Source organism: Wallemia ichthyophaga (genome assembly GCF_000400465.1).
Source record: "Wallemia ichthyophaga EXF-994 unplaced genomic scaffold scaffold18, whole genome shotgun sequence".
NCBI lineage: Eukaryota > Fungi > Basidiomycota > Wallemiomycetes > Wallemiales > Wallemiaceae > Wallemia > Wallemia ichthyophaga.
The window spans coordinates 226,811-247,924 of record NW_008806291.1 but is presented as its reverse complement, the minus strand read 5'-3'; the positions used below and the strand labels follow the sequence as shown (position 1 = coordinate 247,924).

The window sequence follows — 21,114 nt, the reverse complement described above, 5'->3', positions numbered from 1 at the left end:
GTGGTCTCGTCACCTAACAGAGTGGGCCATAGAAACTATATTGTTTCGTTTGAGGATTGAGTGAGGTGTATTCTGGCATCTTCTCTAGCATTTGAATCGTTGATGATCACGGATGGTTTCGACAGTGTTTGATTTGCGTGTTTAATAAGGCCGTTGCTAGAATCATACGATCTTCGACATCATACGATTTTTGGAGATCCGTCAACATAGCAGCTGGAAGTAGCGCTATTGCTGTGAATGACCTTACACTTCTTCATCGTTCTGGCCGTTCTGCTCAAGAGTTTCCTCACCATTCTGAGTGATTGCACCGGGAGGAATATCTTAGCTTCACGTCGCAACTGACAGCCCAAAAATGAGTGCAAGAACAACCCTGCCTGTTGTAAGAATGTGAATGATTATGGGCATTTTGGTATCAACTGCACTCCAATACCACTTATCTGAGGTGTTACTTGTGTTCCTCGCGATAAACTCCATGTAATGATTGATCTCCCATTCTGAAATTTGCATTGTGTTGATTTTGCCCCTAAAGATTTAAAAGCGTACTATTTCGCATCGTAATATACATAGTATTGAGAAGAGCTTAAGAGATATGCTTGTTGAAACTGGCTTTGTGCAGCAAGTTCTAAATATTACAGGGAGCCCAATAAGAACGGCGATCAAAGAGAGTGAAAGCTTCATTATTTGGTTTGATGAGAGTGTAGTGAAATAGAAAGCAAACTCTGCATCCTCTTATAAACACTTCGGGGTCATTTTATTGTGATAAACCAGAGAGTCTGTACGAGGAAGCATGTTTAACTGGAACAATTCGTGAGCACTCGAAGTCTAATATTATACTAACGCTGAATTGAATGATTTGTGATACCGTTACAGCGACTGGCAAGGCAAAGACAAAACGCGATAAAACTACCCAAGCATGTGGAGTTCGCTCTTTCTTGCACTGACAGACATTTATTCCACATCAAACTAACTTTTACGGAGTTTTTCTTGACATGCAAGACAGTAAGACAATTGGTCTCATTGTGATCGAGACGCACGTCCTCGAAGCATTAAACAAAGTGATGGGATGGGTTGTTGGGGTAGGTTGCCAGAAGTAGCCATCAGCTTATGACTGTGTTGAGTTCTGCTATATGTTTCCTTCCATATTTGTTCGGAGATCTGTATGAATTGTAACTAGCTGTAATACTGGCGCTGCGTGGGTAAACGGACTGGATTCATCTAAATTCCACGAGCTTTGCAATATTCAGCAAGCCTGAACTTTAAGCCGTCCTTTTCGTCTTTGTTGAAGCCATCTAAAATGACACAGCCGTCTAGTCTTCTTTTGCTGACCTTTTGCTTAACCCATAGCAGAGATACCGCCGTCCATTTTATGAAAGTGCCATAAATAATTCGGTTGTTCTCATGATGGATATTACCTTGCTTGCCAACATTCAGTAATACTCTGCTGACCAGAAACTTGGCGACGACTTGAAACAGCTTGGAAATTGACGAGCGGTCAAGGGCGATGTTATCGAACAACGACTCCCAGGTCTCATTAGACTCGTACAAGGTTTCCCAATAGGTAATAAAATCGCGTCTGCAGCTATCCATTTTTTGAAGATCCTCTGCAAAGTAGGTGTGATCTATGTCCGTATCTGCCTCGGCTTCTAGCATCTCCAGCTCGATATCCGCGCGCGCAGCCTAAGAGCCTCTGGATAATCTGTTAGAAAGCCCGCTTCCTGATGGCATGGTTGATGATGGTAAGGGATGAAGAAGGAGATTGAATGCACGGCGCGATATGCGCAAAGCGGGTGCAGATATAATACATCATGTGAGGTGTACAAGATGCCTGACTTTATACTGTCGCCATATCTTTGAATATATCTTTGTCTGTGATAACTTTCCCCTGCTTCGGCTTCCCCACCTCTTTCCGCTGCCAACTTGGCCAAATTTCTCCCACTTGAACCTTTGCACCAAGGCACGGATCCGGCGTTGGAGTGACGATTGAGCTCGAGCTGGGAGTTGCTATCGAAGGTGAGTGATATTCACGGTGTTCTTCCTCTCTGACACACCGCAGACGAGTGCAAGAACACTCCAACCTGTTGTGACGACTTTGAGGAAAATATTCCGTCAGTATCAAATATTGACTTTATCTACATTGCGGTCGGAGTGGGTGTGCTCACTTACGTCTTTCTCTCGGGATTTATCGTCACGGCAGAAACGGTTCTGGCACAATAAGTATCGAGTACTTCAAAAGCATCTTACATCAAGATATCTCGTATTTTGACAGCCTTTGTTGCAAATTTTGGCTGCGAAACAAAACAACACCGACACAAAACTATCACAGCCACATTCCGCCTAAGACATTAGTGACGAAACCGGACTATATTGTCGTGTGCCGTTGCAAGTTCTTACACAAACCTAAATTTTTTAACATAAATAAATTGAAGAAATAAAAGAAATAAATATTCAATTGTTAAAGACTAGTACAAACTAAAACTGCGCATCCATACATTATGTGAGGATAGCGCAACATAAAAATAAGACCCGAAGAAGAATATCCTGACAATTTTAGAAAGTTGCTCATCACTAAGAGGAAGACTCCTCCTTCTCATTGTTGGATTTCTTGAGTTCGACACCTGCGCCAAACCACCACCAACAGAAGATAGCTTGGATTCCAGCGACTATAAAGAGTGCAAGGAGAATGTAACATTTGTAGTCGAGCCGGAGTGAGCTATCGAGGATAGCTGGGGCAATCAACCCAGACGCATTGGCGATGGCCACCGTAGCACTACCGCTAAAACCCACAGCAGTGCTGTCTGAGTTACTTGACTGTAGTCTTTGAAGGGATTGTCTAAAAGCCGCTAGTGGTATGATGGCAATGTTTGCGAGCGCGAGGAGGAAAACAGCCAGTAAACGTGGTCCAACGACCTTCTTATCCACTGCAAGAATCAAGTATCCACAGCTTACCAGCACCACGCCCAATATGATAAACCCTGGTCTATTGCGAGTACGATCGGAGAGATATCCGCAGGTGATGGTGAGTACAAATGCCAGTACTGATGGTGGGATACTGATCAGCTGTGCTTTGACACCCTGAAAATCTGGATCGAGATCGTTGATTATGGAAGGAGCGAAGAATGAGAATGCAGCGGTGCCATTGGCCAAAAGCAGCCACATTAAGGCAAAAAACCAGAAATCCCATTGCTTTAAAACACCCACGATGGAAGACATATTGATTTTCCCCTCGTCTTTCTTGGTCGCAGATTCACCTAAGCGCTGAACTGCAATCTGGCGCTCCTCTTCTGTGAGAAACTTTGCAGTTTCTGGGTAGTCTGGGAGGAGGAAGTATATCAATATCCCAACGATAACGGTTGGTACACCTGAGCGTGTGTTATAAGAGTGTGTCAAAACTTTCAGTAGCAGACTCACCTTCAATTATATTGAGCCACCGCCAGCCGGACAGAGCGGGATGACCTAAGCCGTTCAAATAAGAGCATCCTGTAGCCAATAGTCCTGAAAAAGCGCCTGATAAACTGGAAGATGCGACGAAGAAAGCAAAACGAGACGCTCTTTCATCGTCATTATACCAAAACGTAAAATAATAAAGAATGCCTGGAAAAAACCCCGATTCAGCCACAGCGAGAGCGATTCTGTTTACAATCATGCCTTCGTAAGTTTGCACTGCTGCTGAGCAGACGGTAACGATTCCCCAACCAATAACAATTCTCGAAATGTGCTTCGATGGGCCGAATCGCTTGAGGAGTAGGTTGGAAGGTATCTCAAAAACAATGTAGGCTGCGTAGAAGGCTGTGATTATATGTCCGAATCTGCCATCGTGGAGGTCAAGTTGATCGACCATGGACGAACCCTCTACATCTGTATTCATGATTCTTACATTAGCAAGATTCGTTCTGTCAATGTGGTTGAGCATGTATGCAATGGCAGTCAAGCTGAGTATCCTGATATCGATTTTCCTCAACACTTTCTTCTGTTTCTTGTGAAAATCCGCATCCGAGTAGACTGACTCTGGGGATTGCGAGATTTGTTCCATCTCTTTAATTTCATACTCCTTTGTAGACATTTTGTGTATGATAGAGAAGTTGAAGAGATGCAACTGGACTTGTTTCGCTCATTATCTATCTAGCCTTTGGAATGAAGGCGTTCGGTCAAGTGGTCAAATATGAATGGACATGAGGCTTGGGCGGCCTAGAATGATCTGAAGTTGCTGTGTGTGTCGTTTTGCATAATGATAAGAATGATAAGCGCGAAGAATGATGCATTCAGTCATATCTCAGACATTGAACTGGATATTGAGCGTGAGCTTGTGCTGGTGCATGTGGATCTTATGCACGATGAACTGTGATTTAAGTTAATTGTGTAATTTCATAAGTTTATTGAGCGTAAGAAACAAGAGAATCAAGCATTGAATCCAGCCATGCGTGCTAAGCGACTGCGCATACCGCTGCGCACCTTCCAAATTGGGTTTTATGATGTAATACTGTGATCTCAGTTGGATGGATCAAAATGTCTTACTGTTGTTTTGAGCTGCATCGCATTGCTGTCTTACTGATCCAAGTAGAATTGCAGACCATCGGGAATAAAAAAAAGCAAGAATATTGCACACAAAAGAATGCTTATTTCCAATACAAGAATTAGGAACGAGCTTGCGAAGCTCAAAGTCAAGACACATAAAGAGAGATTGTGTGACTGGAAGCACATAATCGCTCTCATAACTGAATTCGGATGTAACTTCTTTGTTAGCGCTAAGGACGTCACGCGGGGAAGTGAAAAAATCATCGCTTTTCAATAATTCGATCAGTCTGGCAGCTTTCAAGAAATCTATATATGGGGCATTTGATCCGAAATTCATACCTAAACATAGCGTTCACAATTAACACGTCAAAGTTTTCTATTGACTTTTGAAGCGAAAACGCACGTGAACTCCCGTGAAGATTTCGAAAGGGTGCTGAGCTCACACAAAGGTGTTTTATGCTACGCGTTTGAAAATTGGGTGGACTATTGTGGTCCTCTCGATCGCACATAAAGGTGAGTCAGGCGAGATACACCACTTACACATCTAACACACGCAGAAACTCGCAAGCGCTAACAATGACTACGCCAAGTTTGTCAGTATTGTTGTACATTTTCTGCCAGCATATGGATCAAATATGCTGAAAATTTGCTTCGCCAGTGTGGTGATACTGCATTCTTAAGTCATCGAGGATTCGCACGTAAAGAATGAATGTAGCAGAGCTGCTATTCACACGCTCGTACCCGCTTAAAGGTATGAAATAATCAATTAAGTAGTGTAGTGTATCCACAAAACGTTATTAAATAAGCACTTGAAGCCACACCGACAAGCAAGCACTCACGAACGCCTTTTAAGTACCCTATTGACAGAGTTTTTGAGAGTGAGTGCAGCTTTCTCGGTCTCCTTTTTGGAGAGAGCGGCGGAGATAGCCACTTTAATACTAGGACGTGGTTCGGAAGGGGGAGTAGCGCCGCCTGGGGGGACGCGCATGTTAGGACCAGCTGATAGAGCGCCAATATCTCCCTCCTGGCCTCTGAGATGGCGAGCGACGGTGACGAATACACCATTAGAAAGTGCGTCTTCAGCTATATCCTCCCATATTGACTCTATTTTTTCTTCATCTGTGTTCTCTACTGCACTCGACATATTCATCACCTGGTATTCTTTACTGGGGGTAAAAAAAACATGTTGGATAGGTGCGAGGGGGTGGGATGCGCACTGTAAGCTATCGAGCCCAGTCAGCGCACTTCGAAAAGTAGCAATATTGCTTTGCAGTGCTTGCACGAGAGAGGGACCACTGGAGGAGTTAAGGATAGATAGAGTCTTATTGGCGCTGACGGCCATGATTGGCGGGAGGGATGCAGACTATTAGGAGAGGCGTTAGATTGGCTGTTAATTTGTACACTCGACACTCACAAAAATGAAGGCGGCAGAGTTTATTCGCTGGTGCTCAACTACTACAGACTCGCCAGCACAGAATCCACCTGCTCCGCCGAGAGTATTGGCCATCGAGCCAACGAGTATGTCAACATCTCTCGCCGGCACATCAAACAACTCAGTCAAACCGCGTCCTGTACTACCCACCACACCAAAGCTATAACTCTCGTCGAGGATCAACCTGTATTTGTACTTGCGTTTCAGCTCACACATCCTCTTAAGGTTAGCGAGCGTGCCATCGTTTTGGAAGATACCCTCTGAGCAGATGAAACGTCTGGTAAGAGGGGACTTCCTGCGCTTGGCTTCTCTATTGACACCATCGAGGACAGCTTCAAGGCTATTCATGTCGTTGTGCTTGTACCAGCGCACGGTGCTCCTGCTGATCTGGAGACCCTTCCTGATGGCGAAAGAGCAGCCCTCATCAGCGACGATGATATCACCGCGCTTGGCGAAAGTGGGAATAACGGAGACAATGGTGGCGAAACCCTGACTGTAGATAATAGCAGATTCAGCGCCAAGAGTCTGAGCTATACTCTTCTCGAGGGCGATGTGTGCATCCATGTTGCCATAGAAACCGGGAGGACCGCAACTACCAACGCCATAGACACGGAGAGCATTAGTGGCAGCGTCTTTAATACGTTGGTCACCTAGCAAACCGAGAAAGTTGTATGAAACGAGGTTAGTGACTTGTTTAGCGCGTTCGATGGGTTGTTGAGGGAGTAAAACGCGAGGTTTTATAGAAGGAGGACCTAGAATGGTTGGAGGTGGCTTGTGTGGTTGATTTGTAGGTACCAGAGGCTCTGGCTGCCAATCGTCGATAAGCTCGTCAATTTCCTGTGGAATTTGAGATAAATGAGAGGTGAAATGAGAGGAAGAAGAAACATACACCCTCAGATAGCCTTATAAAGCCTTTCTCAGAATCACCTCTGGTCCGCTTCGATAGCCAGACGCGTAAAGCGAATAGGAAGAGTAGAAGTTCGAGAAGAGAGCGCCAAGGATCATTTTGATAGGATGAGCGCACGTAGCGGAGGAAAATTGAAGAACCAGGGAGCTGGTGGAGATAATGGGCAACGTCGTCGACGGAGAGCATGGTGGGGGGAGAGAGGGGAGATGGGTGAGGAAATGAGATGAAGAAATAAATAAATAAGTAAATTTAAATAAAATTTAATTAAGATGATTTTATTTTCTGGATTGGCATAAATAATTTTTGGTGGGTGACTTCCTTCTTAAATTCGTACGTCGATGAGGTGAGTTGAATGATATATGCACCCACTCAACACTACACAAAATACCAAATGATGTTTCATCTTTCCACTGAGATCCATGAAGTCAAATTGCATATCACGGAATTCGCTCGTTTCTGATTTTAATTGTGGGAGTGTTGAGGGGGTGTTTGGTTCGTTACACAAACTAACAAACATTAAGTATAGAAAATAATTTGTATTTATTAGATTTAATGAAGATTTTCATTTCATCCGGAGAAACTCGGAGTGAAGGGACTACATTCCTTTAATACGCACGTCGACGATGAAATGAATGAATTGTTAGTTTGAAGTAAATTAAAGTATGGAATTTAAACAGAAAACAGGCTTTTATTCCCTATTCCACCTGTGAGAGTTGAGAAAGAGCCATTTACAGTAGTGGCAGACACACCGTTCAACCCAAAGACACCACCAAGGATCCCACTGCCAATGACGCCAAAGAATACCCGGCCATCCTCACCCAAGCTAAAAAGCCTATTAAAGTCAACTCCGAGGCCTCAGAAGAATCCAAACAATACATCCGATGGAAATGTCTCTGAGGAAAGCGATATCGATATCTCATCTGATTTAACATACGTAGCTAGAAAGTATGGTTATTCCTCTACTCACTCTCCCTCTCAAGGCTGGAGCGATGATGACGACAGACACTGTCTAGGTCCTCCACCTCCACCTTCCAATAGACTCAAACTTAAAGCCAGTAAAAGGGCTTTAAAGGATAGTAGAAGGGGTAGTGCTGTCTCTCTATCCCCATATTCCTATTCTCACTCTTCCTCCTCTCCAAAATCTACAATTTCGTCGAGGTCTGCTCTCGGTGACTCAACCATTAGCGTTGGTTTGGGTGTCGATGTTTCTGCAAGCAATCGTACTCCTTCAAGCAATTCAAGTTGCACCAGTAACAGGAGTAGTAGGAGTAGCAGATCTAGCACAACCACTAACATCACCACTCCCAACACCAAATATACCCCTCCCACTTCGAACACCACTCCCACTATAAAGACCTCCATCCCTCGCAAAAGCAGCAGCAGCAGCATCCCTCAAGACACTCCCCGACCACATAAACCAATTTTTACATCTCCTAATCCTACCTACAACATACCCCCAGTACCCTTTCTGCCGAAAGAGTTGAAATTGAGAGCTCCGAGGACTACCAATGTTTCTACTAGATTACCCACCTCGCTCAAGCCAACGCAATCTACTGTGCCACGACGCACTACTTAGATATTCCCAGTTGATAGTATTATTTTACCCGCTTCTTACATGCTTCTTATAAGGTTTTTGACCCATTTTACCCCTTCTTGTTATTTATTTCGATATAACCTTTTGTTTTTAATTGTCTTTCTTTTTGGCTGATGTGGTTTACTTGTGTTTGTTGATTTCTAGCTGCTCATAGAGCCCGTAACAACATGAATACACCGCTCAACAATTCCCTCCCCCCACTGTCCAAACAAAGCGTTCAAATTTTCCAGGGCAACACCTTTCAAAGAATCAATCTTGCGGAGGGGTCAAACAAGCAGATACGTTCTCGAACTCTTGTATAGCAACTTACAACTTACAACTCCAACGTAAGATGCCCTTTAGGAAATTCGCCCGTGCACTCAAGACGAGATTCCGCAGCAAGGAAGGTGAGTGGGAGGATAACGAGCGCATATCACGTCCGGAGCTACTCCACCATTCCAACAAGTGGCTCAAAGACTTGGATATTGTCGATGTCTCTGGAGCTGCAACTGCAATGTCCAAAGAGAATGGTGAAAAAGGGTTGAAAAGGGTGAAAAACGGGAGGTGGGAGAGAAAAGGTAGCCGCAGTAGCGTCAGTAGTGTTAATAGCCTTGGCCGTGGTGGAAGAAAGATCCGCAACTCACTCACCCTCGACAGTCCATCTAGTCCACCGAGAATGCGTACCAAGAGTATGTTTGGCGGGGGCGCTGTGCGTTGTGAGACAGACGCTGAGGCAGAGGAATCTCACACCCCCTCACACCCACTCAACCAAACTAACACAAGCGGCGCGCACACCTACTCTCCCCCACCATCCTCCGACGTTCGCTCACCACGTAAGAGCGTGCCTTCTAAAACGCGCAAACGCGCTTATACAGTGGAGGAAAATGCTCCTCCAGTACCGCCACTGCCTGCTGATTATTTGTGTATGCATGTGAGTTTAGTGTGTGGTGAGTTGCTTATCTTACTCTATGCAGGCGTATTAGGGGTGTGTTGTAAGAAAATGAACAAATTCACAAATGCATTTGCATATTCCCACTCAAAACTAAACATTCTTTCTAATAACATAACATTAAATACCCACTACAGCCTTGTACATGATCTTTTCAATACTACGATTGCTCCTTCATAAACGCAACGATGGAGCGGTGGACGTGGTCGGCATTGGTGATGGCGAGGTCATGTCCGCCATCCACAATGGTGTCGAGCGAGGCTTGCGGCATGTACCTGCGTGAGTGAGCGGTGTGAGTGGCGAGAGTGGCGAGAGTAAAAGCCCACTCACTCTAGCATACGCTTGCTGAGCGAGTAGGGGACAATATTGTCGGCGGTGCCCTGCGAAATTTTGGGTGAGAGTGTCGGCCGCCATATCATACACAACCCACCCATACTATATGCACCCTCCTTCCGCGCCTGCCCACCGCCTTGAACACCTCGTCTTGGTTAAACAGTATCCCTTCGCGCAGGGTGGACAGCAGGGCGTGAACGAAAGGCGTGCGCTGGCCCTGTATAGCTGACATCTGGTGTGTAGGTGGTGTGCGGTGAGTGCTGAGTGATTTGCGTAAATGTCTCACTCACCTTGGCGAGCATTCTGAGATTATCTGGCATCTCACTTGCGTTGTAATTGGCAGGCCCAGAAGGTTTCAAGATACGTCTGAGCCAATGTGGCGCCTCAATGAAGCTCTTAGGATCGATCGAGCGGGCTGTTGTGAATGGTGCGTCGTCCATAAGGCCAGCGGGGGCGAGAAGGATGATGCTATTGACCATATCCGGGAACACATCCGCAAAGTTAACGACAATTGGCCCGCCCATCGATAAACCACACAGCGTGGCTCTTGCAAAGCCGACGTGGTGCATGAGGAGTGCGAGGGTGCAAGTGTAGAGGGCACCTGAGTACTCGACGATGGGATGGTCACTATAGCCTCTCCCGTAGTGATCATACATGAGCACTCTATAGCCAGCTCCTGCGAGACTGACTGCGAGTTCGCGCCAGATGATACAGGGCGAGCTGAAGCCGTGAACGAGGACGATCTGCGGTGGGGTGTGAGAGGGGGATATCGGGCGCTCTCTCCGCCATCCACACCTACCTTCTCCCCCTCTTGAGGTCCGAGTATATAGTACTTGATGCGGCCGTGTGGCAGACGAACATCGCCGCCGCCGGGGAAGGCATCGGGCGGATAAACCTCATCAACTGCGCGAGCGGTGTCGCTGTCGCGTTCAATACCGCCCAGACCACGCTCCACGCGCACGCTGTAGCCGTGACTCGGGGCTGGCGGCGGCGTGTTTGCAAATAGACCACCTACCAGCCTGTAAAGGTGGAAGGAGAGCAGTAGCGAGGCTGCGCCGAGAGCCAAGTGTTTGTTTTGTATCGTTATCGTCGTCATTGAGGTCGTCGTCGCGGTGGTTGTGCAAAACCGTCATTATGGATAGCATGCGCGAGAATGACACGGGCGATAGGAAGAATGACATGATTCTTCTTGATAGCGCAGAAGGGGCGGGCAGCGTGGACGCGGGCGACGACACGCACACAGAGCATCCACATCCACCACATCAACACCCACTCTACCACGACAGCTCGCAGTACCGCCACTGGCGATTTAGCGAGACGGCGCTGCGGGAGCACCGGGAGAGCGCCAACGCCAAGGCTATCGCACTAGCGCGTGCGGGTTGGGAGAAGGAGGAGGCGCTGAATGCAGCTTCGCAATCAAGCACAAGCGCAAGTGCAAGTACCGCAAAAACCACACCACCCTCGACAGACGAGGAAGATAGGCTGATCGTGTACTACCTCAGCCAGGTAAAACCTATTTGCAACCTCTTCCAGTTTCCCGAGGTGGTCGAAGCAAGTGCCATCACGTACATTAAGCGCGTCTACCTGTTCAACAGCGTGATGGATCTACATCCGAAGCGAGTAATGTGGGTGGAGTGTTGTGCAGTTAGCTCATACGCGTTCCTCACACACTGCGCAGGCTAACATGCCTCTTCATCGCTACTAAAACAGTCAATGCACCCGTAAGCGTCGCAGATTTCGCCAAGCATATTGGTAAAGGCAAGATAAGCACTTCGAGCATCCTCGATATCGAATTTCTCCTCTCGCAGAATCTGCGGTTCGAGTATGCCACACATCCAGCACACCGCGCGGCGTGGGGGGTGTATTTAGATATGCAAAGCATGCAGACTACCCCGCAGCAGGAGCTGGATGGGTTGTTTGGCGAGGTTAGACAGCTGGTTAGAATGTCTAGGCTCACTTGCGCCGAGTTGGTTTACTCGCCTAGTCAAATCGCATTGGGATGCTTCATTATGGCCAACAGGACACTAACAGACGCATACATAGAATGGAAAAGAAACGCTTTCAACGCACAACCGCCACCACACACGGCAATTGAAGGGGTTGTCCATCTCATCAACACGTACAAAAGCAGCAACACGCTCAATAAGGAGAGCGTGCAGGATATCGACAGGAGGCTCAAGGCGTGGCAGGATCCAAGCAAGGTGGAAGGTACGGCGATGCACAGACTCAAGCAGGAAGAGGGGGACAAGGTGGATTTGGACAAGCGCAAGAAGAGGCAGGCGGAGGCGGAGAGGAATGACAAGGACGGTGAGAGTGTGTTTGGGGGGTTATTAGGTGGGCATATCACACATGGCACATAGCATATAAAACATATCCCGTATTCAAATAAATATATCAAGTACACAACATAACATCACTTGGCTGACATCTTCTGATACGTAGTGTCCATCTGCTTCACCCCACACACACTACACTTGCCCCTCTTATAAGCGCAATTCTGGCAGTATCGCGCGTCTGGTCTGGCAGTTGCCTGTTTACAGACCTTGCATTTAGAGCCACCGTCTTTAGCTGCGTAGGGGAGGTATCTGTTCTTGGACAGCAGTTTGTTCTTCCCGAGGTCGTCGCGTTCTTCAGTCTTGCCGGCTTTGCTCGTCGACGCTGACGCACCGAGGGCCTTATTGCGGAAGGGGTCGGGCGCTGCCACTTTGGTCTGTTTCTTTTCACATTTTGCACACACCATGGTGCTTCTTGAAGCCAGCCGGCGAGAAGCAGGAGCGGATGACGATAACAAAGAGCATATTGAAAATAACACTCCTGACGGGCATGCTCGGCGTTCTGCTCGAGACGCTGCCGGGGGAATCTGACAGCGTGAGCGAGGCGGTAGAGGCGGGTGATAGCGCGGGTGATAGCGCGGGCGACAGCACGGGATTGGGTGGTGTAGTGTATTTGCTGGTGCGAGCGGTGCACAGACTACGCCTCCCGCTACTCCTTGACGCTCTCTTCAAAACACTGATACTCATCGTCGTTAAATTGGCTGACGTCATTCTCGCACTCGTCTCTCCGCTCGCTATCCCGCTGCTGCTCGTACCGCGTGTATCTATCTCAACGGCCAGTCTCAGTCTGACGTGGCTGCCGCTATACCAGTTGCTGGGCGGGTGCGCGTGTGTGGGCGCTGTGATTGGATTCGGCGCGCGATACCTGGCAAGAATGTAGTGCATTTAAAGTCACAAAAAAGGCTACGGAGAAAGCCTGTCTATCGTCCATGGGACCTTTTCTACCGCGTCTGCGACCTTGTCCACACTCTCGATCGGCGTGGCTGCATCAGCTGGCAATGCCTTCTCCACGTCTTGCGGATCACGCGAATACAAGAATCTGTCGTGCAGTCTGCTCGGCTGGCCAGACCAAAATTCGACGTGGCTGTGTGTGTCGTTAGATGGATACTTTTGTACGCATTACGCCCTCACAACGGGACTAGAATATATCCACCCCAGAAATCAGGCGAGGAGTGACTGATTGGGGATGATTTATCCTTTTCCGCCTTCAACTGCTGCAAAAGCGTTTGTTTCCCGTCATCTGCGTGGTTAAGCGGGGGAAGCACGCTGCTCTGTCTACTGGCATATGCGCCCAGCCGCGACTCCTCACTCCTGCCATTGAAGTAGGCGTGCGACTCGTGCACTGGCGCCTGAACCACCCTGCCTCTGAGTCTGACCTGGCGTTGTGTGTGCGTGTGTGCGTCTGTGTGTGGATAGCGCCAGTGGTACGTCATGGCGCAATACGGCACACTCGCTAGCTCATTTCCCTTGGCGGAACGGTAGTTGGTGTAGAAGGACACGCCTAACCTGCTAATGCTCTTGGATAGCACGATGCGGGCGTTGGGGATGCCCGCCTTGTCCACCGTAGACACATTCACCGCCTCGGGTTCTTCCACGCCGTTTTGCACTGCGTGGTCAAACCACTGCGAGCGTGAGCGCTGTTTGCTCATACACACACGCCACTCACCTCCCGCAACTGCACCAGTGCATCACCGGATAGCATTCCGCGCACCACTCCCGGGCTCTTGTACTGGTTGTGTGTGTTTATATTGATCCGTGACGTCATTGTCGAGGTGCAAGGGGTACTAATATCACATATATTTCGTTACATTACAACGGCGACGGATGGCTGGATTGCATTAGTCTGCTGTGGTCTGTTTCCGTTTCAACGTGGAGTTCCTGCTGTCGATCCTGTCTGTGGGTTAGTTGCGCACCGACCACACGCACACCACCCACATTCATCGCCATCATATCCTCGTCCACAGCCTGCCTCGCCAGCTGGACATCCTCAATACTACTCAACGGCTCACCGAACATGGAATTGAGATCGTGCCAATTATTCATCGACACCTTCTGTTTATCGTGGTTGATGTGGTCTTTCCTCGGGTATCTGCCGCGTTTTTTGTTTTTACTTGCCGTGGATTGAGGGGGTGGGAGTGAAGCGAGCTGTTGAGTAGCCTTGATGGCGAGGTGAGCAATGGGCGGCCGTTGAAGGATTTTAGGCACCTCGAGCGCCTCCTTTTCTCTCTCGAGTCTCCTCCTCTTCCTATCGTTGCCCTGCAACCCACCACCCCAACCATAGCTGCCACTCTCGACCTTGTCACCCTGCCCATAGTGGAGTTGCTTCACGCCCTCAACCCAGTTAGTCCAGGCAGCGGTCTGCTCAGCGCGAAAAGTGGTTTTGTGCGATTCCTCGAGCTTCCTCAACCTTATGCTGGCGAGAGAGAGTCGTGTATCGCGTCTTTGAGCGAGTATAGTGTGTAGATGCTGTAATTCGGGGTGTGTGCCATCTGCGATCATCGCACTCTCCCGCCCTACGTCTTCCATACGCTCCACATAAAGCTTATTGCGCAGCATCGCAAATTCTATCTCTAGCTTGGTGAGGTGGGCGAGGGCATCTTCGCGCTCGTCGTCGACGTGGTATGCTGTGGATGTGCCCGTCGTTGTGGCAGTGTGTGCATGTGTGTTTTCGTCCGAATGTGAGTGTGAATGTGAGGGTGAGGGCGAGGGGGGTTGAGGTGTTTCATGTTCGGTTGGTGGCGGGTTTGTTGCGGGGTGCTGCTCCTCGTCTTGGTCTTGCTCCTCGTCCAGCTGCTGCTTTTCGAGTTGCTCCTCAACCTTCTCGCCCGGCTCAGCCTCCTCAGCCTCGCCATCCACCGCCATGTCAATCAGCGCCTCACCAGCACCGACCTCTTTCTCAGTTGTAGGCGCTGCGACAGCTTCAGGCGGGGGATCCATAGCCAGCTCGTGCGGAATGTTTGAAGGGATTGGATCGAGAGCGGAAGCGAGAGTGGGTTCGTGGGCGATGGCAGGATGCACAGCCTCCTCCGCCTTTATTCTATCCTCGGGTGGCTCCGACAGCTCGCTGCTGGATTTGCTGAGCGGTTGAGTCGAGGCTTCTGAACCGCTATCGCTAAATCCCTTGGTAGCGCCCTTATCGTGGAAATTTACAACTATCTTATCGCTCCCGCGCGATGATTCTGGTGAACTGAGGCTTGATGTGCTCATCTGCGGACTGCCTCGTCTTGGTGGTTGAGGTTAGAGAGACCAAGTGATGATAGCAAATGTTCTAGGATTATCGCTCAAAGGGGACTTTAAACGGAATACCAGGTCTTATTGAAGGGTTGAGATAGTTGAACGAGTTAAAATCAAGCTTACTGGGAGCAGCGCAGACTATTTACGGTGAAAGGGTTATACCCGCTTTACTAGGCTCCCAAGACGGCGAACCGTAGGGGAATGAGGGAAGAAATGTGGGCTGCTTAAATAACACAGTAGCGGCCGACAAGCACGTGGCTAGTGCCTTGAATTTGTTGTGTTTCACGAATCCGCAATCCTCGTTCCTGTTCACGCGGCTAACAGCGTGAATACATCTGCTCAGCTACTCATCCTCAAAGCTTTCCGTGTATTCAGTTGGTTTGCGCGGATAGCTAGAAATACCGACAACAAAATCGCGTTTACTGCATTTATTGGATGGATCCAATTCAGCTTATTTAAACAATAAAACTATTTCTGCTGCATATGTAGACGTTGTTAGCCTATTTACTGCTTATAGACCACTTTCTACGCGTTACAGAAAGTGAAACGCGTTGAGACGGTTGAGATGCTGTATAATGGGGATTTGAAGGGGTAAAATACAGCACATAGATCAACGGCCATGAACAGCCAATATAAACATACTCAATGTGATCATGTACAAGTATTCTTTCATCTTTCTCAGGGCAGTTCGAGCGATTATCACCCACGTTTAATTGCACGTTTGGAGCACATTGAATGCATTCATTAGATATTTTCCCGATTAAATCCTGTGATTCAAATATTGCATCATCAGTTCGTGCGGGTAGCTAGAAATACCGACGACAACCAATTCAAACCGTTTAAACATTTGATTGGATGTGAAAGAGTCAAACAACAAACGAAATGGAAATCTCAACGCAATTCCCCTTCAAGCTACTTTCCACCTCCCGTAACCCAACGAAAGTCATAGAAATTATCTGGATATGACGTAATACCAAATTCACAAAAGGAAGACATTAAAATGAGCGGATTGAGTGGTCGAATTGGGTCGTATGTATGGCTATTTCATCGACGCACTCCACCAATCCCAAGAATCCCCGTGGATCCACCGTGGATCCCCAACAAGACTCAATACCGCAGATGCGAGCAGCGATAATGAGGTATGCATATTCACCGCAATCCAACCACTCAGATCCACGCTGTACCCACGCCCAACCCACGCCAATTCTTAAGTCATTGGATTATCCCACTCACCCAATTGATGTCAACTATTTTTCATTTGGAGTATAAAGCCAGCGCATCGCCCCTCTCTCCCAAACCATCATCATCTAAATATTATGTCAGGAGCACTCTCAGTTGTACAACCAGGCGTCTTGAGCGGCGTCGATGCCCTCAAGTTGTTTGAACACGCCCGCGCCAACAAGTACGCCATGCCAGCCGTCAACATTACCTCTTCCTCCGTCGCCAACGCTGTCCTCGAGGCTGCACGCGACATCAAATCCCCAATCATTCTCCAAATTTCCAACGGCGGTGGTGCCTTCCTCGCTGGTAAGGGTCTTCCAAACGACAAGCAGCAGGCCTCTGTCGCCGGCTCGGTCGCTCTCGCCCACCACGTACGCACCGTCGCCCCTCTCTACGGTGTCCCAGTTATCCTCCACTCTGACCACTGCGCCAAGAAGCTCCTCCCTTGGTTCGACGGCATGCTCGATGCCGACGAGGCTTACTACAAGGTCAACGGCGTTCCTCTCTTCTCCTCCCACATGCTTGACTTGAGTGAGGAGTCTGACGAGGAGAACATCAGCACCTGCGTCAAGTACTTCTCCCGCATGGCCAAGATGGGCCAATGGCTCGAAATGGAGATCGGTATCACCGGTGGTGAAGAAGACGGTGTCAACAACGAGTCCGCCGACGCCTCCAGCCTTATGACCAAGCCAGAGCAGGTCTACAAGGTCCACCAGGCCCTCTCCGCCATCTCCCCATCCTTCTCTATCGCCGCGGCCTTCGGTAATGTCCACGGTGTTTACAAGCCAGGCAACGTCAAGCTCACCCCTGAGATCCTCGGAGACCACCAAAAGTACGCTCGTGAGCAATCCTCCAGCAAGCACGAGAAGCCACTCTTCCTCGTCTTCCACGGTGGCTCCGGCTCCAGCAAGGAGGAAATTAAGACTGCTGTCGTCAACGGTGTCGTCAAGATGAACGTCGACACTGATGTCCAATGGGCTTACCTCTGTGGTCACCGTGACTACATTCTCAACAAGAAGGACTACCTTATGACACAAGTTGGTAACCCAGAAGGAGGTTAGTCACGGTCATAGCCCTTCAGACGAAAGTACTAACCATCACAAAGCTGACAAACCAAACAAAAAGGTTTTCGACCCAAGAGTTTGCAAGTTTATATCATTACCGTTTAGAGCCTATCTAACTTTTCTGCAGGGGTCCGCGAGGGTGAAAAGGCAATCGTCGAGCGTGTCAAGGTGGCCTGCACAGACTTGCTTTCAGAGAACAAGCTCTAAGTTTAAGCGCAGTGTATTTAATGTACGAGTATTAATGATTGATACAAATTTGCTTCATGTTATGCAGATCTTTGACAAATTCTCTTGAGCGAGAATATCTCATCCATTTCTGTTATTGATGCACATCTACGTCATAGCGCGATCAACGGCAAAACAACAGCGCCCTTACTTTCGAAGTCATGTAATCGCTCCAACTACACTTCTAAATCATTGACCCACTCAATATCCGCCGCTTTGTGTCAGCTTCTCGGATGACATGCAATACTTCTGGTAATGTCAAAGTAAAACGTTCGACGCATAGCCCTGCTTGAGCCGTGAAAGATGCACTCTTATTTATCGCTCTCATCTCACCTCAACCGCCTGCATTATGCGATGTACTTGCAACTGCATCATCACTCCAACTCTCTCGAAACTGCAGATGACGATGAAACCACGCTTTCAATCAATCCATCTTATCTATATTAGCAGATTTGTAGAAATTAAAAGCTCACACTCACTTTAAGTCTATTTTTTATCCTGCGATTACGTGATCTGACTCTTTTATCACGGCTTGAACCCAAACCATCGCAGATTAATCAACCATGTCCGATCCAGTAGTCCACCTTGGCTCATTAAACCAATTCATGGAGTTTGTTGGCTCAAACCAGCCAACGGTCATCAAAGCGGAGGCAGATTGGTAAGTTGGCCCAAAATCACACCGAATTGAGCTAAAACGCGAATGCGGGTGCGCGCCATGCAAGCTCGTTGCTCCTGTATTTAAGAAACTCGCTGAGTCCACACCTGGGGTCCAGTTTGCATCTTTTGATGTTGATGAAGCTGGCGACATAGCCGAACACTTGTCCATCAGATCTATGCCTACTTTCTACCTGTTCAAAGACGGTGAAAAGAAGGACTCGTTTAGCGGTGCTGCTCCTCCAATGGTCGGTGACCTTTTCTTCTCATTTCTTTCTCGTTCCTTTCTCACAACACTCACAGCTTCAAGGATTCGTCAAGAAGGCTGCTGAACTCTCTCAATAGATGCACGAGTGGTCTTATCACTGGATTTCTTGTTAGTTTCTTATGAATGATTTACAGTTTTTTCTAAATATACTGGTGTAAGTAAATTGTCATGTATTAAGCTTAATGAAGACAGCATACAAAAGGATTAGTAGATATGCATCATACCTATTAAACATAAATGAACGATGATAATCACTTTGAGTAATGAATTTGAGAGATTAAGTCAAAGTAAATAAATCAGCACTAAAAACAGCGTCAACACCTGGACCAATATTAAGTCTCTGCAAAAGATGAAAGTGCCTAAATTCGCCATCACAACGTCGACTGGGAAAGTCAGAATCGTGTAAAGTCACTGCTTCTGAAGTGTTTGACTAATGTTGATTCGCTAGTTTGTAAATTGACGTTACTGCTCAATTGACGCCTTGGATCCACAAGTACGGTTAATGTTTGTGATTGAACATGTAGGAAATGACCAGTCGTTGTGTATAGTCAGTCTGCTTCTATAATTATTTGCCATTTGATCATCGATTGAGGCAAAGTACTTGGTAGGAGGAGCGTAGCAGCAGAAATCAGTTGAAAATTTGCCAAAAATCGGCTTATCATGTTTCAACCTGCTGGCGTAAGAGTGTATATGTAGTCGCCACTCTTATTATGTTCCGTATTCGTCTATATCAATCGCATACTACGCACTTTGGCCGCGATTCTACTGGACGTTTTCGTACAGCCGCGGATATATCTGACCAGTATCTTGCGTGGAATTTGACCTAGCCGTGTCATCGGTGAGAGCATTCTCTAAAGTTCGTGTAGGTGCGCGTTAAGTGGGTTTTAGATATTGCGTTCATGTGACAGGCAGCCATTATTTGCGACCAATGCGACCAAGCCCAATTTCCTTTTTCTTTTCTCATCCTTTTCCTACTCTTTGGCTTTTTTCCGGCACGCCTATAAGCTAAATTGCAGACCACTATGAAACGCAAAATCATTGAGATGACACCTGAAAACAAGACTTAAAGTCTGGAATCAGATACAGAGCCAGAAGATTTGGAGCAATAGCCTGTATTAACAATGAGTCTGACCATAACTCTAAATCAGAGTACGAGCCACATATTCAGTTTGAGGAAGACTCAGATTAGGAGTCTTACTTAGGGAATCTTAGAGAAAGAAGGAACGGGAGCGTTCAAAGGTGATCTTACTGACCACGAGCGTACTGAAGAGGATTGTGAAAACTCAATTTGGATACATAGGAGGGAGTGTGAAGCTGCCATCGTTACTGATTCACTTGAGAATTAGGGACTAGAAGGCGACTATGTCAATATTCCAGCACGTTGAGATTTTAGAGCAACTGTCTGAGATGGTTCAAGCCCTGCTTAACAAACAGGTTTTTAAAAGAGATCATTTACGCCGAGTTTTCTTATAGAGTATCATTCATCCTCTGTTGTTAATGTTGAAGAAGGTGGGCTACGTGAAAAAGTCAAGGAATTTAAGAACCTGGTTAATCTCGATGTTTCCAGGATATCTACAAGATTTGATGACCGGGAGGTTTTATTTCCATCCATGGAATCAACAAATAAATACGCGATAATAAAGTACTTAGGTTTAGAGGAATTAAGCACATTATCTATAGCTAAGGACCAGTCTGCAAAAATGGAAGAGATTGCATTAGACTCAGGAAATGGTTGGAGCCAACATTTAATGAAGCAGATATTAGAGCAATGATAATCGAGCTCAACAATGCACAGAAATCATTTATTGGTGTATTCAGTTGGCCAAATTTTAACGACGTGCACAATGTGCCACTGACTGGAATGGTCAATCATTCGCGAGATATTGTCGTTTGAAATATCTGTAATTACCAAGTAGCTGAGCGAGATGAAGTGATATTGTTGCTTGCTTCGATGTCTCAACTTTCCATCAGCCGATTACCATAATTCAAGGATTTCAATCATGATATGCCACCGATTCAACCACACCCAAAGACCGAATAGCTGCCCCTTTCATTATTTAGCACATTTTATCTCACATTTTCTAATGTTATGAACATTTATGCATCTCCTCATGACATTAGGCACATCAACATACCAAATCCAGCCCTATTAAAGAAGCTTGAAAATCTCGTATTTACCGTAGACTTTCAAGGCCGAAAATAACAAGCGGATTTTGAGACGCCACCTACAAAACACTCGTCTCTTCTTAGTCCAGCTGGCTTGATATGCTCTTATTCAGGCGTGTTAGAATCACTAGGTGGAACAAGCAACCTCAAGGATTTGAGCGCTGATAAAACAAAGATTAATTTGGACGGTTCACGAAGCAGATCACTACAAAGCCACAAATCAAGGATCAAGACAACTTTAAT

The 21,114-nt window shown here is 47.2% G+C and overlaps 12 protein-coding genes across 12 annotated transcripts; 5 read left to right on the top strand and 7 right to left on the bottom strand.

Annotated features, from left to right (window-relative positions):
• Positions 1 to 1,215: 1,215 nt before the first annotated feature.
• On the bottom strand, positions 1,216 to 1,650 carry J056_001852 (uncharacterized protein; the record flags this gene model as incomplete). The annotated part of the gene is made up of 1 exon (XM_009271480.1): positions 1,216 to 1,650. The coding sequence occupies one exon, from the start codon at positions 1,648 to 1,650 to the stop codon at positions 1,216 to 1,218; it is 435 nt and encodes a 144-aa protein (XP_009269755.1).
• A 915-nt stretch (positions 1,651 to 2,565) lies between these two features.
• Positions 2,566 to 4,060, bottom strand: J056_001851 (uncharacterized protein; the record flags this gene model as incomplete). Its single annotated transcript, XM_009271479.1, has 2 exons — positions 2,566 to 3,359; positions 3,409 to 4,060. The coding sequence occupies 2 exons, from the start codon at positions 4,058 to 4,060 to the stop codon at positions 2,566 to 2,568; spliced, it is 1,446 nt and encodes a 481-aa protein (XP_009269754.1).
• A 1,287-nt stretch (positions 4,061 to 5,347) lies between these two features.
• Positions 5,348 to 7,037, bottom strand: J056_001850 (Serine palmitoyltransferase 1; the record flags this gene model as incomplete). Its single annotated transcript, XM_009271478.1, has 3 exons — positions 5,348 to 5,875; positions 5,927 to 6,781; positions 6,834 to 7,037. The coding sequence occupies 3 exons, from the start codon at positions 7,035 to 7,037 to the stop codon at positions 5,348 to 5,350; spliced, it is 1,587 nt and encodes a 528-aa protein (XP_009269753.1).
• Positions 7,038 to 7,479: 442 nt separating this feature from the next.
• J056_001849 (uncharacterized protein) lies at positions 7,480 to 8,427 on the top strand (the record flags this gene model as incomplete). Its single annotated transcript, XM_009271477.1, has 2 exons — positions 7,480 to 7,490; positions 7,536 to 8,427. 2 exons carry the CDS (start codon positions 7,480 to 7,482, stop codon positions 8,425 to 8,427), a joined length of 903 nt encoding a protein of 300 aa, XP_009269752.1.
• Positions 8,428 to 8,776: 349 nt separating this feature from the next.
• Positions 8,777 to 9,407, top strand: J056_001848 (uncharacterized protein; the record flags this gene model as incomplete). Its single annotated transcript, XM_009271476.1, has 2 exons — positions 8,777 to 9,355; positions 9,399 to 9,407. The coding sequence occupies 2 exons, from the start codon at positions 8,777 to 8,779 to the stop codon at positions 9,405 to 9,407; spliced, it is 588 nt and encodes a 195-aa protein (XP_009269751.1).
• Positions 9,408 to 9,533: 126 nt separating this feature from the next.
• Positions 9,534 to 10,802, bottom strand: J056_001847 (2-hydroxy-6-oxononadienedioate/2-hydroxy-6-oxononatrienedioate hydrolase; the record flags this gene model as incomplete). The annotated part of the gene is made up of 5 exons (XM_009271475.1): positions 9,534 to 9,648; positions 9,704 to 9,753; positions 9,804 to 9,938; positions 9,997 to 10,449; positions 10,506 to 10,802. 5 exons carry the CDS (start codon positions 10,800 to 10,802, stop codon positions 9,534 to 9,536), a joined length of 1,050 nt encoding a protein of 349 aa, XP_009269750.1.
• Positions 10,803 to 10,840: 38 nt separating this feature from the next.
• J056_001846 (Cyclin CCL1) lies at positions 10,841 to 12,066 on the top strand (the record flags this gene model as incomplete). The annotated part of the gene is made up of 2 exons (XM_009271474.1): positions 10,841 to 11,331; positions 11,385 to 12,066. The coding sequence occupies 2 exons, from the start codon at positions 10,841 to 10,843 to the stop codon at positions 12,064 to 12,066; spliced, it is 1,173 nt and encodes a 390-aa protein (XP_009269749.1).
• Positions 12,067 to 12,119: 53 nt separating this feature from the next.
• On the bottom strand, positions 12,120 to 12,446 carry J056_001845 (Cysteine-rich PDZ-binding protein; the record flags this gene model as incomplete). The annotated part of the gene is made up of 1 exon (XM_009271473.1): positions 12,120 to 12,446. The coding sequence occupies one exon, from the start codon at positions 12,444 to 12,446 to the stop codon at positions 12,120 to 12,122; it is 327 nt and encodes a 108-aa protein (XP_009269748.1).
• An 83-nt stretch (positions 12,447 to 12,529) lies between these two features.
• Positions 12,530 to 12,919, top strand: J056_001844 (uncharacterized protein; the record flags this gene model as incomplete). Its single annotated transcript, XM_009271472.1, has 1 exon — positions 12,530 to 12,919. The coding sequence occupies one exon, from the start codon at positions 12,530 to 12,532 to the stop codon at positions 12,917 to 12,919; it is 390 nt and encodes a 129-aa protein (XP_009269747.1).
• Positions 12,920 to 12,942: 23 nt separating this feature from the next.
• Positions 12,943 to 13,804, bottom strand: J056_001843 (Pyridoxine/pyridoxamine 5'-phosphate oxidase; the record flags this gene model as incomplete). The annotated part of the gene is made up of 3 exons (XM_009271471.1): positions 12,943 to 13,123; positions 13,171 to 13,661; positions 13,706 to 13,804. The coding sequence occupies 3 exons, from the start codon at positions 13,802 to 13,804 to the stop codon at positions 12,943 to 12,945; spliced, it is 771 nt and encodes a 256-aa protein (XP_009269746.1).
• A 44-nt stretch (positions 13,805 to 13,848) lies between these two features.
• On the bottom strand, positions 13,849 to 15,246 carry J056_001842 (uncharacterized protein; the record flags this gene model as incomplete). The annotated part of the gene is made up of 2 exons (XM_009271470.1): positions 13,849 to 13,929; positions 13,975 to 15,246. 2 exons carry the CDS (start codon positions 15,244 to 15,246, stop codon positions 13,849 to 13,851), a joined length of 1,353 nt encoding a protein of 450 aa, XP_009269745.1.
• A 1,343-nt stretch (positions 15,247 to 16,589) lies between these two features.
• On the top strand, positions 16,590 to 18,782 carry J056_001841 (Fructose-bisphosphate aldolase; the record flags this gene model as incomplete). The annotated part of the gene is made up of 6 exons (XM_009271469.1): positions 16,590 to 17,550; positions 17,600 to 17,634; positions 17,686 to 17,726; positions 18,360 to 18,441; positions 18,506 to 18,685; positions 18,741 to 18,782. The coding sequence occupies 6 exons, from the start codon at positions 16,590 to 16,592 to the stop codon at positions 18,780 to 18,782; spliced, it is 1,341 nt and encodes a 446-aa protein (XP_009269744.1).
• Between the last annotated feature and the right edge of the window lie 2,332 nt (positions 18,783 to 21,114).